Source organism: Lygodium microphyllum, chromosome 24 (genome assembly GCF_053477565.2).
Source record: "Lygodium microphyllum isolate KBCC chromosome 24, Lygodium_microphyllum_v1.1.10, whole genome shotgun sequence".
Classification (NCBI taxonomy): Eukaryota; Viridiplantae; Streptophyta; class Polypodiopsida; order Schizaeales; family Lygodiaceae; genus Lygodium; species Lygodium microphyllum.
Window position 1 is genome coordinate 134,365,037 of NC_141158.1, and position 17,568 is coordinate 134,382,604.

Below are 17,568 nucleotides of genomic sequence, written 5' to 3' on the forward strand. Positions count from 1 at the left end.
GATGCATTGGCATTGTTTTTTATTCTGCCAGAAATGAACATATAAAGTACACAAAACCAATTCATGTTTATGTTGTAGCCTTCTTTATTGATAAAATAGCAAAGTAACAGTGACATCTATACAACACACTTTCTTACTCTTTTCAAAGAAAAGAAAAGGCTTTGTTTCATTTCATCATCGTGTCTAGAATTCTACCTAATAACATTTGCAAACTTATGTAGTTCCATCCTGAACAAGTTGGCTAAAGTGAATGACTTCAGATCCATATCAAAACTTTTTCCTGTCTCCTTCATAAGTTTATCCCAATGGCGTGGCCGCAGAGCCTCGCTTTTTAAATCCTGAACATATGATTACAAGTCTACTAAGCATTGAAGCAACTAAAAGACTAACTCAAGTTCTACATTTTGGCATGAATAAAGATTCATGTTTCTTATTCATCTTATAACAAATAAGACCATTTGATGTTAATAGTATTGTATTCATCAAGGCTCAAGGAGAGTGGCAAATGGTGGAATGTGTGGTAAATATTCCAGATGTCATCCACATCTCTATTGATGAAGAGCTTTACGAGGGGAGGACCAAAGTGACATTGGCTAAGAGGGACATATACTTTTACGATCATTTTTATACCATAAAATAAAGGTTGTCAAACTTCCTAACCCAACAACCCACTTTCAAAAGACCCAGGCCCTTAGCCACATAATTGGGTCAACACAATCCATACATTGTACCCTGGTGACTTTCTAAAATTACTCAATATTACATGCTAATGAAGTAATCATGTGAAAGGCCATCTTTAAATTTTCATTACTCAGGAAGCATAAGAATTAATGTTACATAAAATGTCACCTGAATCAGTGGAAGAGATTCTTGGAAAGCCTTGATGGTTGACTCAAGATTGACATATGTTAACTCAGTCTTAAGGTTTTTCATCCTTTTCAATCGTATGACAAACTCTTCTGTCACAGTGACTAATTTTTGGATGTCCAACTCTGCCCAAAGGGTTTTTGAGAATTTATCCACACAAGCTTTGAACTCCAAGTAAACTGAATATATCTGTCCAAGACTCTTCAGTGCACTTTCAACCTGCACATCACCCGCACACATGCGTGGCAGAAAATGCACAAATAAACAAAAATATCTCTCTTTTTTTCGTAAAAAACAAAAAAATATATATATCTCTCTCTCTCTCTTTTCGTAAAAGGTAATTGTATTAATTACGAAAAAAAGTACAAGTTTACATGATTACAAGATACACGGTGGCTCTACGCCATCGTGTGCAAGAACTCTCTCTCTCGCTACAAGAAGTAAACAACCCAAGAGTTACAAAAAGTCATGGCAAAGACGCAGCGGAAATTGCCATATGCCAGGGAAGTAAGTCCTCCCGAGGGAGCAAGTCAGAGAGCCGAATAAGATCTATCTGCCAGAGTAAGAGACCTTTAAGCCTGGCCATGTGCCCCTGAACATTAGAGGCGGAATCAAAAATAAAAGCATTCCGAATGGTCCAGTTATGCCAACAGCCCCAATCTCGGCACGAGGGCCCTAGGCCAACGTGTGGAAAATCCCCGTAGTAATGCACTAAAAAAGTTGCACCAATCATGGCAACGACCCAGAGGCAATTGCCATATGCCAAGGAAGCAAATCCTCCCGAGGGAGCAAGTCGGAGTGTCGGATCTCTCTCTTTTTTTTTTTTTTTTAAAGGGTAATTGTATTAATTACGAAGAAAAAGTACAAGTGTACTTGATTACAAGATACATGATGGCACTAAGCCATTATGTGAAACAGTTCTAGTTCTACGAGTTACAAGGTCATGGCAAAGATATAGAGGAAATTGCCATATGCCAGGGATGCAAGTCCTCCGGGGAAAGTAAGTCAGAATGCTGAAGAAGATCGATCTGCCAATACAAGAGCCCCTTAAGCCGAACAATATGCCGCTGAACATTAGATGCAGAATCAAAAAGAAAAGCATTCCGAATGGTCCAGTTGTGCCAGCAGCCCCAATAGCAAAGAAAGTGAAACACTAGTTTCATGTGTGGCTATGCGGGTGTTGGGTATTTGGGCTGCACAAAGACCCAATCAAAGGGCCTTAACGAGAAACCAACCACTGCTCTCCAAACAGCTGACAAGAACGACCATATTTTCTTAGCAATAGGGCAAGAAATAAAGCGGTGACGGGCAGATTCGACACTGGTGGTGCAAAAGAAACAATTGCCATTGGATATTCGTCGCATGGAAAGACCAGAAGCAAGCGGAAGACCCCCAATCATCACCCTCCAAAGAAAAACCTTATATTTGAAGGGTGTCTTGTTCAGCCACCCTTCCATCACAGTTGCCCTCCACCATGACCGGGATTTACGCAATCCCCATAGCGCATTAGCTTTAGTGACCAGCCAGTGATGATCTTTAATCAGGAGATGATAGACCTGGTTTGCAGAAGCTTTATCTAAACTCAGCCGGCCTTCAAAGTCCCAATCCTGCCAAGGACGATCCGAAGCAAGGGCGGGAAAGGGTTGTCTGCTCTGGAGCACCATCAGAAGCTGTTCCCATAAATGCCTGTATCCACGAGGAATCCTGAAGATTCTCCTGGCTGTACGAAATGATATTAGCACATTGCGACTGGCAAGGGTGGCATCCAGGACTGAAGTTAAGCCCAAACGTGCCATACGGTTGAATTGTGGTCGAAGCTCTTGTTTTCCTTCCCATGAAAGTATCCGCGAGACTGCCAGCAATTCTAGTTGAAACGAATTAGCAACCATGCGATCCTCCGCTGGATGCCACTGAGCCTTCCGAAGGACCAGTTTCCAAGAACATGCCAAATGGGTAAGCAAGGATGAAGAGGAACAGGCGAATCGGGAATCGGCATTAAGGACATGCCACCACGAACTCTGGATTTGGGTATTGCCATGCCGAAGCCCCTGCTCCTCAAGGAAATAATGGGCTATCACGACCCAGGGATGATGATCTGAGCACATAGCACGGAAAAGAGACCAACGGAGGGCCAGCATGTGAGTTTGGGCATCCAAAATAGCTCCTCCACCCATGCGTTTGGGGGTGCACGCATGCGACCAAGAAATCCAAGAAATGCCTCCATGCAAGGAATCTTTCTTCCATAACATGAAACGAATAAACTGAGTCAGAGCATTCAGAGTAGTAGTAGTCCAGGGCAGCAAGGGCAAGAAATATGTGAGCATCAGCAACATAATTGTCTGGGCTACTTTGAGGCGAACATGGAATGGCCAAGCCTGAGACTTCCAATACAGGAACTTAGCTGCCAGTTTCTGAGAAGTCCACTGAAGAAGCTGCTTTGGTGGCACATCAACACCCAAGGGGTAGCCAAGATGTCTGACAATGGAACCACGAGGCACAACGATACCCTGCCAATTCAATGACTGCAAATCCGACTCCGTGCAGCTGAGAATGGCTGATTTCAGCGCATTGATGCGAAGGCCGGAAGCCTGACCAAAGAGATCCCAAACATCCAATGCTTTGCGAATGTTATCCTTATCCGCCCGTAGAATCATAAAACTATCATCAGCCAAGGATTGACTAATGAAATGTTGTCCAGAAGGAAGCGACAATCCAGCCAACTGAGTGGAAGTGGCCATATGAGATAACAGCGAAAGAACCGGATGGGTCGCAAGGGCAAAGAAGAGGGGGCTCAATGGACACCCCTGTCTGACAGACCGGGCAAGGGCAAATGGCTCGGTAACGCCTCCATTCAACATGACTCACGAAGACGCCGCTGCACTAACGATGTAGATCAGTCGCGACATCCGATTACCAAAGCCCATAGTAGACATAAGCTCTGCAACAAAAGACCAGTCCAGATAGTCGAAAGCCTTTTCCAGGTCCAATTGAATCAGTACGACCTCCTGATTAGAATGCCGTGCATAATCAATCGCCAGTTGCGCATTTAACACATTGTGCAGAATGTTTCGGCCCTTAATAAACCCATATTGAAGTGGATGCACAATGGCAGGGAGATGCTTGTGGAGCCGATTCGCCATTACTTTGGAAAAGATTTTGTACATAGACCCCATTAAAGAAATTGGGCGCCAATGTTTCAACATAGACGGCGAAGGAACCTTCAGAAGCAATTTAATAAGTCCTTCTTTCCATGAGGAAGGCATAATCCCCGTTTCCCATACCTGCTGAAACAAAGCCGTTAATGGTTTCGCCAATTGGGTAGCAAAAACCTCAAAGAACTCATTGGTGAGACCATCCCAACCAGGACTTTTATCCTTGGGTAAGTGTAACAAAACATCTACAACCTCCGCCTCACAAATATCTGACTCCATAGTGGCTTGCATGTCTTGCGGAACCTGATTACGGACCAGGTCATAAAAGACTGAACGGGCCTAAGTAGTTTGAGCTGAAGGTGGCGAAGTGGAACCAAGAAGATCAATGAAATAATCACTGCACATATGCACAATAGTCTGCGGATCAATGACCAGATGCCCGTCTGCATCCAGAAGTCTAGTCAGATTCTCTCGAGCAGGAGAGGCATGGAGGGCTCGAAAGAATTTATGAGTCTGACACGCATTGTCTTGCAAAGTCTCCGTCAGATGCTGCAATTTGGCCTGCTGATACGATTTCAACTGAAATTCTTGAATAAGATGAGCCACACGCATTGCCAGTGCTAGTAAGAACGCATCATCTGGAATATCCATCAGCAGAGAACGGACCAAAGCCAACAAGTCCTGGGCGGCTTGCCGACGCTGTCGGCAAAGAGAGGCATGATGGATTCCATACTGGCGAGCAACCCGCTGCACATTAGCGAGCAATCTTTCAAAGGAGGCAGTGCCCTGAGAAGGGAAGTCCAGTAAGAATCTATCAATCAATTGCTGCATATAACCCTGAAAGATTGCATGCTTCAAATAAGAGGAGTTAAAACGCAAAGGGAGCCGGTCCAGAAATCGCTTGAAAGGTGCAATGGGGTGTGCGAGCATCTCAAGCTGCAGAGGAAAATGGTCCGACAATGCATATTGCTGCAAGACTTTCATTTCAAGCATCTCAGGGAGGAAATCATCATTCTGCATGATGTATATGCGGTCCAGCCGCGACCAAGTTGTTGCATACTGAGCGGAATGGAAAGTAAACCCTGTAGAAGAGGGGTTCAGCCAGGACCAGAGATCTTGCTTAAGAACAGCAAGAGCCAACTCATGCCACCTACGGCTTTCCGGCGCATCCATCACCGAATGCTCCGAGGTGGACTGCGAAGAATCAACACACATATTGAAATCGCCCATGAAGAGGCCCCGTCTGCCAAGTGACAAAGAAGTCTGCAAAGTATGCCAAAGCTCCCGGCGCGATAAAGGATCATTCGGTGCATAGAGACCAAGTAACCATAAGATTTCTCCATCTAGTAAAATTTCAATCACCACAAAGCGCCCATGCACATCATTTTTAATAAGAAGAGGTTGATATTTTTCGTGTACAATCATGAGCACACCAGAATAACGCATGGCCTGTGTCCCTGCATAGAACAGACGAAAGCCATGACAGTCTACAACTTTTCCAGCTTCACCGTGACTCTTGTGTTCAACAGCACACAAGACATCCCACTGATTCTCATGCAATACAGTCCACATGGCATGTTGCTTATGGCGAGAACAGATTCCTCGCACATTCCAAGTGGCTACTTTCATGGTTGTTGTAAAAGAAAATCAGGTACGAGGCACGGCTTGCCGTGCTTTGACCTTGTCCGCGAGAATATCAGGACTCCCTCATCCAAGAAATCAGCCAACACGGCAAAAGAGTTCTGCGGACCAGATTTGGAGGTAGACGGCAGATCTGCTGGCTTGGGAATGGAGCGGGGATAACGACGATCCCACGGGGTAATGACATTGCCTCGGGTATCAAAAGTCAGCTTAGCTGGTGGACCCTTTGGACGATCCAAATACCCTCTCCGAGGGGGCTGCGGACGGGGGGCAGAGGAAGCCATCGCAGGAGGAGAGTGCTCTGACGGCAACATTTCTTTCCTGCGCATATAGGTACGCATGGAATCTTGTGGCGCAGAAGGCACAGAATTCTCCATACCAGCAATCACCCCGTTACCTTTTTTTGCACGGACTTCAACCCAGTCGGAGCCATGGGAGGCCGAAACCGAAACCTGTTGTTTACCTTTATCCAGAGATTTGGGTGGATGACTAGCATCCTGCGATGGGACATCACAGACCATATCTTCCATGGGGGGCGCTACATGCCCCGCATCTGAAGGGTGGTATCCTGCGATGGGACATCACAGACCATATCTTCCATGGGGGGCGCTACATGCCCCGCATCTGAAGGGTGGTGCTGTTCTGGGCATTCGGCCATGAAGTGCCCTAATTTGCCACAGGAAAAGCAGTGTCCTGCAAAAGTGCCCCATTTCAAACGAAAGTGTAAGGAATGCATTCCAGAGCAATTGAGACGTAACCACGCGGGCCTTTTCCTGGTAGTGTCCCATAACATACATAAGCGATTACGATTCAGTGCCCTTAAACTTGGCGGGACCAGAACCATGCCCACTACAGCCATGGCTTCCTTCAACAGCGGCCAATAAACAGCCGGGCAATTTTCCACTTCAACCCATACAGGGCACTCCCGTTGTAGCAGGCGCTGAAAATCTGCCATCGGGCGCCATGGTACAACATGGACCAAACGGCGATCAAGAAACAGAGGCAGTTTAGACAGAAGAGCAACACGGTGCGTCTCAGATTTTAACAACACCTCAAAAAACCCTCGGGGCCCCACAAAAATCTCTTCCACACATTCTCCTTGTAGCAGGCTGTGCAGCCACTGGCGAATACGGGAAATCTGGGGGATCCTACCAGTGAAGAAGAGTATCACCGTGTGATCATAGAATACTGAAAAGGAAACACAACTGTAAACTCCCCCCTCCTCGGGTTACCCGGATCTCTCTCTCTCTCTCTTTTTTTTTTTCGTAAAAGGTAATTGTATTAATTACGAAAAAAATACAATATTACTTGATTACAAGATACATGATGGCAAGCCAGGCCATCATGTGAAGGGGTGCTAAGTACTACGAGTTACAATTTCATGGCAAGGATGCGGAGGAAATTGCCATATGCCAAGGACGGAAGTCCTCCGTAGAGAGCAAATTAGAACGATGGAGAAGAGCTAACTGCCAATACAAGAGGCCCTTAAGCCTCACAATATGCCCCTGAACATTATGGGCGGAGTCAAACAGAAAAGCATTCCGAATGGTCCAGTTATGCCAATAGCCCCAGTATCGAAGAAAGTGGTACATGAGCTTCATATGTGGCTGTGCGGGAGTAGGGTATTTGGGCTGGCCCAAAACCCAATCAAAGGGGCGCAGTGTGATACCAACCACCCCTCGCCAAACGGCCGACAAAAACAACCAGACTTTCTTAGCGACGGGGCAAGAAATAAATCGGTGGCGGGCAGATTCCATAGTAGTGGTGCAAAAGAAACAGGTGCCATTGGAGATTCGTCGCTTGGAAAGAGCCGAAGCAAGCGGAAGACCCCCAATCATCACTCTCCAAAGAAAGACTTTGTATTTAAAGGGTGTCTTGTTGACCCAGCCCTCCATCACAGTTGCCCTCCACCATGACCGGGATTTACGCAATCCCCATAAAGCATTCGCTTTAGTAACTAGCCATTGATTGTCTTTAACCAGAAGATGATACACTTGATTAGCAGAAGCTTTGCTCAAATGCAGCCGGCCTTGTAGGTCCCAATCTTGCCAGGGATGATCCAAAGCAAGAGCAGGAAAGGGTTGTCTGCTCTGGAGCACCGTCGAAAGCTGTTCCCATATAGGCCTATATCCACGCGGGATCCGGAAGAGCCTCCTAGCAGTACGAAACGATATAAGCACATTGCGACTGGCAAGGGTGGCATCCGCGACTGAAGACAAGCCCAAACGTGCCATCCGGTTGAATTGTGGTCTAAGCTCATGTTTACCTTCCCACGAAAGTAAACGCGAGACTGCCAGTACTTCCAATTGAAAAGAGTTAGTAGCCAAGCGATCCTCCGTTGGGTGCCACTGAGCCTTTTGAAGGACGTGTTTCCAGGAACACACCAAATGAGTAAGCAGCGATGACGAAGAACTGGAAAACCGCGAGTCCGCATTAAGAACATGCCACCAAGAACCTTGGAGTTGGGTAGTGCCATGCCGAAGCCCATGGCCCTCGAGGAAATAACGGGCGATAGCGACCCATGGATGATGATCATCCGAGCACATGGCGCGGAAAAGGGACCAACGAAGTGCCTGCATGTGAGTTTGGGCATCTAAAATCGCTCCGCCACCCATGTGTTTGGGGGTGCACACATGCGACCACGAGATCCAGGAAATACCTGCATGCACTGAGTCCTTCTTCCATAGCATGAAGCGAATAGACTGAGTGAGAGCATTCAGAGTCGTGGGAGTCCAGGGCAACAATGGCAAGAAATATGTGAGCATTGGCAACATAATTATCTGGGCTACTTTGAGGCGAACATGAAAAGGCCAGGCCTGAGACTTCCAATACATAAACTTGGCCACCATTTTCTGAGAAATCCACTGCAGAAGCTGTTTTGGAGGAACATCAACACCCAAAGGGTATCCAAGATGCCTTACAATGGAACCTCGAGGAACAACCAGACCCTGCCAGTCCAAGGACTGCAAATCCGACTCCGTGCAGCTTAGAATGGCTGATTTGAGCGCATTGATACGAAGGCCTGACGCCTGACCAAAGAGACCCCAAACATCCAATGCTTTTCGAAGGTTATCCTTATCCGCCCGCAAAATCATAAAAGTATCATCTGCCAGTGATTGACCAATGAAGTGTTGTCCTGTAGGAAGCGACAGTCCGGCCAACTGGGAAGAGGCGGCCATATGTGTTAACATGGAAAGAACTGGATGTGTCGCAAGGGCAAAGAATAAAGGGCTCAAAGGGCACCCCTGTCTGACAGAACGGGCAAGGACAAATGGTTCAGTAACACCTCCGTTCAGCATGACTCGCGAAGATGCCGCAGCACTAATGGTGTAGATCAGACGAGACATCCGAGCACCAAAGCCCATAGCAGACATAAGGTCAGCAACGAAAGACCAGTCCAGATAGTCAAAAGCCTTTTCCATGTCCAGTTGAATCAATACCACCTCCTGATCAGAATGGCGGGCATAATCAATGGCCAATTGGGCATTCAAAACATTATGTAGAATATTTCGGCCCTTAATGAAACCATACTGGAGAGGGTGCACAAGGGCAGGGAGATGCTTATGGAGCCGATTCGCCATTATTTTGGAAAAGATTTTGTACATTGAACCCATCAAAGAAATGGGGCGCCACTGAGTCAACTTAGATGGCGAAGGAACTTTTGGAAGCAGTTTAATAAGTCCTTGTTTCCATGAGGGAGGCATGATTCCCGTTTCCCACACCTGTTGAAACAAAGCCTGTAATGGTTTCGCCAGTTGAGTAGCGAAAGCCTCAGAGAACTCATTGGTGAGACCATCCCAACCCGGACTTTTATCTTTGGGCAAGTGTAATAAGACATCCATAACCTCTGCTTCACCAATATCTGACTCCAGAGTAGCTTGCATGTCCTGCGGAAGCTGATTGTGGACCAGGTCATAAAAAACCGAACGAGCCTGAGTAATTTGGGCTGAAGGTGGGGAAGCGGAACCCAGAAGGTCACGGAAATAATTCCTGCACATATGCACAATAGTCTGTGGATCCAGGATAAAATGGCCTTGTGCATCCTCGAGTCTGGTCATATTCTCTCGAGCAGGAGAGGCATGGAGAGCTCGAAAGAACTTATGTGTCTGACATGCACTATCTTGCAAAGTCTCTGTCAGATGTTGCAATTTGGCCTGCTGATACGATTTTAGCTGGAATTCTTTAATAAGATCAGCCACCCGCATGGCCAGTGCAAGCAGAAATGCATCATCCGGAGTGTCCACCAGCAGGGAGCGAACCAAAACCAGCAGGTCCTCCGCTGCCCGTCGACCGCGCCGACAAAGAGAGGCATGATAGATCCCATATTGCCGAGCAACCCGCTGCACATTAGAGAGCAATCTTTCAAATGACGCAGTGCCCTGAGAGGAAAAGTCCAAGGAGAATCTGTCAAGCAATTGTTGCATATAGCCCTGAAAAATTGTATGCTTTAAGTAGGACGAGTTGAAACGCAAAGGGAGTCTCTCCAGAAATTGCTTGAAAGGGGCAATGGGTTGTGCAAGCAACTCGAACTGCAGAGGGAAGTGGTCCGACAAGACATATTGCTGCAACACTTTTATTTCGAGCATCTCAGGCAGAAAATCATCATTCTGCATGATATATATACGGTCCAGCCGCGACCATGTTGTGGCATATTGGGCCGAATGGAAAGTAAAGCCTGGAGAAGACGGGTGTAGCCAGGACCAAAGATCTTGCTTAAGAACAGCAAGAGCCAACTCTTGCCACATACGGCTTTCCGGTGCATCCATGACCGAGTGCTCCGATGTAGACTGAGAAGAATCAACACACATATTGAAATCCCCCATGAAAAAGCCCTGTCTGCCAAGTGATAATGAAGTCTTCAAAGTCTGCCAAAGCTCCCGGCGAGAGAACAAATCATTCGGAGCATAGAGGCCAAGTAACCATAGGATTTCCCCTTCGAATAGGATTTCAATCACCAAGAAGCGGCCATGAACATCATTTTTAATAAGAACAGGCTGATATTTGGCATGTACAATCATGAGCACACCCGAATAATGCATAGCCTGTGTTCCTGCATAGAACAAACGAAAGCCATGGCAATCCACAACTTTACCGGCGTCACCGTGACTCTTGTGCTCAACAGCGCACAGGACATCCCACTGATTCTCATACAATGCCGTCCACATGGCATGTTGCTTGTGGCGAGAACAAAGCCCTCGCACATTCCACGTGGCCACTTTCATGTGTATACAAAACACAATCAGGTACGAGGCACGGCTTGCCTCGATTTGACTTTGTCGGCGAGAATGTCCAGGACTCCCTCATCCAAGAAATCCGCCAACACCGCAAAAGAGTTCTGAGGGCCGGATTTGGAAGAAGATGGCATATCTGCTTGCTTGGGGTTGGAACGTGGGTAACGACGATCCCACGGAGTAATGACGTTGCCCCTGGTATCAAAAGCCAGCTGTGCAAGTGGGCCCTTTAGACGATCCGAATACATTTTCCTGGCTGGTTGATGACGGGGAGCTGAAGAAACCATAGCAGGGGCAGAGCGCTCAGAAGACATCATCTCCTTCCTGCGCATGTATGTTCGCATGGAATCTTGTGAGGTAGTAGGCACAGTACTCTCCATGCCAGCACCAATCCTGGTGCCTTTTTTGGCACGTACTTCAACCCAATCAGTGGCACGGGAATCCAGACCCGAAACCTGTTGTTTACCTTTGGCCAGAACTTGGGGCGGATGGATAGTATCCTGCAACGGAGCATCGCACACCATATCTTCCATGGGCGGAGCAACATGAACCGTATCTGAAACGTGTTGTTGCTCAGGGCATTCAGCCATAAAGTGTCCCAACTGTCCACAGGAAAAGCAATGGCCGACAAAATTACCCCATTTCAAACGAAAGTGTAGCGAATGCATGCCAGAGCAATTGAGGCGTAACCAAGCAGGCCGTTTCCTTGCAGTATCCCATAACATGCACAAGCGGTTGGGATTCACAGCCCTGAGACTGGGAGGAACCAGAACCGTGCCCACAGCGGCCATAGCATCCTTCAATAGCGGCCAATAAAAAGCCGGACAATTTTCCACTTCTACCCACACAGGGCATTCACGTTGCAGGAGGCGCTGGAAATCTGCCATCGGGCGCCATGGAACCACATGAACCAACCGACAATCAAAAAACAACGGCAGTTTAGACAGGAGAGCAGCACGGTGCGTCTCAGTTTTCAAGAGGACCTCAAAAAAACCTCGGGATCCAACAAAAATCTCCTCAACACATTCTCCTTGTAGCAGACTCTGCAGCCATTGGCGAATACGGGAAAGCAGCGGGATACGACCAGTGAAGAAGAGTATCACCGCGCGATCATAAAATACCGAAAAGGAGCGTAGGACAGTTTTTGGGTCAACGGTTGCTTCCAGAACATCGTCTGGAGCAGAGTCAGAGAAGGCTTCCTGATTATGTTGAACATATTCACCAAGCAGAGTGTTGGCAAATTCCAACAGATGCTCCCAGTCCATCTCCTGAGAGTCCACAGAATCCGAAGTAACCTGTGCATAGGAACGATCCGGAGTAACACCTATCTCTTCCGGTGCATGCTTGGTATGTTTACCCGCAGGCTGGATGTCAGGACCTGGGGGCAATTCTTCAGCGCACGGAACCATATCCTCCGGTTCCTCAGCATCAAAGTCCGGGCCAAGTGCTGCCACCGTTTGGTTTATGAAATCCAGATCCAAACCAGCCATCGTGTATGACGAGCAGATCTCGAAGAAGGGCTAACCTACAGTGCAGAACGGGACCGCTCACTCTCTCTCCCTTCTGCCTCTCTCTCTCTCTGTGTACAGAGCCGGGGGCACGCTATCCCGGACGCTGCCTCTCTGACGATGGTCAGGTTCAGGTTATTACAGGAGCTGGGTGCCTCTGCACAAAAGGAGGAACGCACGCAGGCGGAGCCTCGAACGGCAGCACAGGCGAGGTAAACGGGGCGGCTGCAGACGTTTCAGCGGGACAGGCAGTAGACAGGGCGGTGACTGGCCGGAGCGGACAGCGTCTGACAGGCGATGACGGCTTTTAACAGGCGAGGGCGGATGGGTCTGGCGGGCTATGGCGTCTGACAGGCGAGGGCTGATCTGGTAGCGAGCAGGACGACGTGCAGGTCTTGGTAGCGAACAGGATGACGTGCAGGTCCCGCGGCGGGTCGGACAAGTCGGATGGGCGGTGCCGCAACGGGTCAGGTCGGGGTGAGAGGGCGCAGGCGAGACGGAGCGAGGGGGCGCAGGTAAGGGCGACGGCTGGGGGCGCGGGTCGCAGGTCGCGCAGGCAGCGACAACGGATCACGCACAAACGGGGCTTCGTCAGGGCTCCTGTCGAGAGGGCGAAACGGCGGCGCATTAGGTCAGGACAGCGGCAGCACGACGTGCAGGCGACGAGCCTTGGGGATTGGCCCTCAGTGCGTCGCTCAACATATAAACATTTCGTACAAAATCCACTCAAGGTACCAATTGATCGTATATAGGAATGTACCATTGTCCTTACTTCTCTTTCCCCTAGACCCCATGACTGGCCTATGGCTTAGGGTGTCCTGTCTCTCACTCAACGTGGGTCAAGGTCCTAATGAAAGCAATTGCTGTGCATCCATGATTTCTGATACCTTCTCTCTCTCTCTCTCTCTGTCTCTCTCTCTCTCTCTCTCTCTCTCTCTCTCTCTCAATATGTAATATTATTAATCACAAAAAAAAAGTACAAGATTACTAGATTACAAGATTACAAGGTACAAGATGGCTCTAGGCCATCATGCATAAACTCTCTTTTACAGAAGGTCAGATAACTAAAAGAGTACAAAAAGTCATGGCAAAGGACCAGTAGAGATTGTTGTATGCCTAGGGAACAAGTCCTCCCCGGAAAGAAGATCAGTGTGCTGAATAAGGTGCAGCTGCCAATGTAGGAGACCTTTCAACTTGGCAAGGTGAGTTTGCATGCTAGACACGGAATCAAAAACAAAAGCATTTTCGGTTGTCCAATTGTGCCAACAGCCCTAGAAATGGAGGGATGGAAACAGAATCTTCATACGTGGTTGTGCCAGGGAAGGGTATTTTGGCCAATCAAAGGGGCGCAGTGATGTGCCAACCACATCCCACCAAATAGCACACAACAGGAACTAGATTTTCCATGCCAAATGGCACAAGAAAAAACGGTGACAAGAAGATTCCACAATGATGAGGCAGAAAAAACAAAAGCCACTAGAGATACAATGTTTTGTGAGTGCCGCGGCGAGAGGCAACCCACCAACCATGACATGCTAGAGGAATACTTTACTTTTGCATGGCGTCTTATTAAACCAACTCTCCATGATTGTCATTTTCCACCAATCCCAGGATTTGTGCAAGCTCTAAATAGTATTGGCCTTCGTAGCCAGCCAATGCTGGTCCTTAATCATAAGATGGTATACTTGATTAGCTGAATTCTTTTCCAAATGAAGTCAACCGGCAAGGTTTTAATCTTGCTAGGGACGATTGGAAACAAGGGCAGGGAAGGGATCTTTAGGCTTCAATGTCATCAAAAGGTAGTCCCACAAGTCCCCATAACCTTGAGGGATGTGAAAAAGCCTCCTGGTAGTGCAAAAAGACATCAACCCCGCAGCGAGTCACCAATGTGGTATAAAAAACAAAAGATAAGCCTATCCATGCTATGTGATTAAATTTAGGATAAGCCTCTTGCTTCCCATCCCAAATAATCAACTTGGACATTGCCAGCAATTCCATCTAAAAAGAGTAAGTGGCCAAATGATCCTTCGAAAGGTGCCACTCGGCGTTTTGAAGAACCAACTTCCATGAGCAAACGAGTTGAACGAGTAGGAAGGAAGAGCGTAATTAAAGGGAAGCTTCAGCATTAAGAACCTACCACCACAAACCGCAAATGGACATTTTACCATGAACCGCCCCCTGCTCTTCCAAAAAGAAAGACCCATGGGTCTCGATCAATGCACATGGCACAAAAGAGAAACCACCAAAGAGCCACCATGTGACTATGCACATCCAAAATAGTCCCACCAGCCACTTTTAGGAGTGCAAGCATGGCTCCAAGAGATCCACGAGATACCATCATGAAAAGTGTCATTTTTCCATAGCATAAAGTGAATGTGTCCAATAAGAACCCTCAAGATGGAGGCAATCCAAAGGAAAAAGTAGCAAAAAATATGTGAGCATAGGAAGCATAATGGAATGTGAGCGTAAGAAGCATAATCGATTGTGCCACTTTAAGGCGGAAATGGAAAGCCCAAGCCTGTGAACATAGGAAGCATAATGGACTGTGCCACTTTAAGGCAAACATGGAAAGGCCAAACCCATGATTTCCAATACAGAAACATAACCTCCAACTTCAAAGAAATCCATTGCAAGAGTTGCTTGGGCTACACATCAATGCCCAGGAGGTAACCCAAATGCTGCATGACATTCCCATAGGGCATCACCATCCCTTGCCATTGCAAAGACTACAGATCTAGTTCAGTACAATTGATGAGGGAGAATTTGGCTGCATTAATACAAAGACCAGAGGCTTGGCTAAAAAGCTTCCATACATCCAATGCCGTGTGGAGATTCTCTCTTTCTGCTTTGAGGATCATGAATGTCTGATCTCCTACTAACGATTGGCCCACAAAATGTTTACCAAAGGGAAGAGAGAGACCGGTTAGCTTTCCCATGGCCACCAAATGCAAGAGCATGGAAAGGAACAGAAAGATTGCGAGGGAAAAGAAAAAGGGGCTCAAAGGGCAACCCTATCTAATTGAGCACACAAGAGTGAATGGCTCAATGACCCCATCATTCAGCATGACCTGTGAAGAGGCATCCGTACTGACTGTGTGTATCAAACAGGGCATGCATGGACTAGAACCAAAACCCATAATATGCATGAACTCTGCCATAAAAGACCAATCCAAATAATCAAAAGCCTTTTTGAGATCCAATTGAACCAGCACAACTTTTGCTAGGTGTGCTTTGCATAGTCAATGGCTAGTTGGACATTCAATATATTATGCAAGATATTTTGGCCCTTGATGAACCCATACTGATTAGGGTGCACAAGGGCATGGAGGTGCTTGTGTAGATGATTGTCCACGACTTAAGAGAAAATTTTATAAACATATCCCATCAAAGAAATTGGCACTACCAATGTTTCATCATCGAGAGCAATGGCACTTTCGGAATCGTCTCAATGATTCCCACCTTCCACAGGAAGGCATTAATCCAATCTCCCAGGTCTATTGGCACATGGCTACCAAAGGTTTAGGGTGACTAGCAACATAGACTTTGAAAAACTCATTAGCCAAGCCATCCCATCCTAGACCTTTGTCCTTGGGTAGATGCAACCAAACATCCATGAACTCTCCCTCTAAGATATCTCCATCCAAATCATCGTGCATAAAAAGCTGAATGGGCCTTGGTGGATTGCTAAGTAGGAAGAGACAAAGTACCAAGACGGTCAAGGAAGTATTCTCTACATATGCGCAGTGGACTACAAACTCGTAACCATTGAGCCTTGTGAAGGCTAGAGTACACTATATTCTTTCATTCAAGACAGGCATGCAAGCCTCAAAAGTATGTGATTGAAATAAAGCATCTTGTGAATTCTTAGTTAAGATTTGGAACTTCGCTTTACTGATAGGATCACAACGAGAATTACTGAATGAGATTCATCAGCCTTGCGGCCAATGGTGATAGAAATAGATCATCTATAGAATCAATTAGCAAGGAGAGGACCAATTCTAGCATTGCTTCAACAGTGTGTCGATGTTGCTTGCAAAGAGAAGCATGATGAGTACCATAATGTCTGGCAACCCTCTGCATGTTATGGAGAAATTTCTCAAAAGAATCATTGCCCCCTTCGAGGAAATCAAGTAAAAACCTATCAACTAGCTGCTCCATATAACCATAGAAGACTCGGCGCTTCTGATAAGTTGAATTAAAACGCAATGGGAGCCTTCCCAATAATTGCGCAAAAGGAGCGACAAGGTGGACAAGCATGTCGAACTGCAAAGTGAAATGATCTGACAGAACATATTGTTACAGCACCTAGATGTCCAGAATCTCTGGCAAGAAAGTATCATTGTCCATAACATACATGCGGTCCAAGCGGGACCATGTCGTAGGATATTGTGCTAATTGAAAAGTAAAACCCAAATCGGATGGGAGGAGCCAAGACCAAATGTTCTACTTCAAAATGACCATTTCAAAATCATGTCATGCACAGCTCTTAGGTGCATCCATTACCAACTACTCAAAGGTAGATTGCAAATGATGAACACACATATTGAAATCTCTCATCAATACTCCTAGTCTACCAAGAGACACGCAAGTTGCCAGTCGGTTCCATAGATCCCATGTAGATGAAGAGTCATTTGGTGCATAGAGGCCTACCAGCCATAGTGCCTTCCCTTCAAATAGAATCTCAATAGCTAGAAAGTGACTATGGACATCATTCTTGACAAGGACTGGCTGAAACTTGCCATGCACGACCATAAGCACACTTGAATAGCATCGATCTGAGCCACCTACATAGCACAAATGGAACCCATGGCAATCCACAACTTTTCTAGCTTCACTTTGATTTTTATGCTCAAGAGCACATAACACATCCCATTGATTATCATGCAGAACATGCCACATATCATGTTGCTTGCTGCATGGACAAATGCAAGCCCTTGGGTATCAATGATCGCAAGGGGTGATCACTTTACCATAGGGATCAAAAGGAAGTCATGCAAGAGGGTCTCATGAATGGCTGGTTGAGGCCTTCAAGGCAAAATATTTTTGAGGGCTCATTAGGACTGCGGCATTAGCAATAGATATAGATGATACTTTATCTTTGCAATGCACATAAGTGCATAAGGGGTCTTGTGAAGTACTAAGCATAGAGACTTTTTGACTCCTGTAGCA

At 46.8% G+C, this 17,568-nt stretch overlaps 1 protein-coding gene across 1 annotated transcript in view; it reads right to left on the bottom strand.

Moving 5' to 3' along the window:
- The window catches only part of LOC148015682 (dynein-1-alpha heavy chain, flagellar inner arm I1 complex-like), a 338,732-nt gene that overhangs the window by 244,556 nt on the left and 76,608 nt on the right, over positions 1–17,568 (bottom strand). Inside the window, exons 28-29 of the mRNA XM_087665230.1 lie at positions 850–1,086; positions 196–338 (exon numbers count right to left, since the gene is read on the bottom strand). Coding sequence (XP_087521356.1) covers positions 196–338; positions 850–1,086 — 380 coding nt within the window. The remainder of the gene's footprint in view (positions 1–195; positions 339–849; positions 1,087–17,568) is intronic.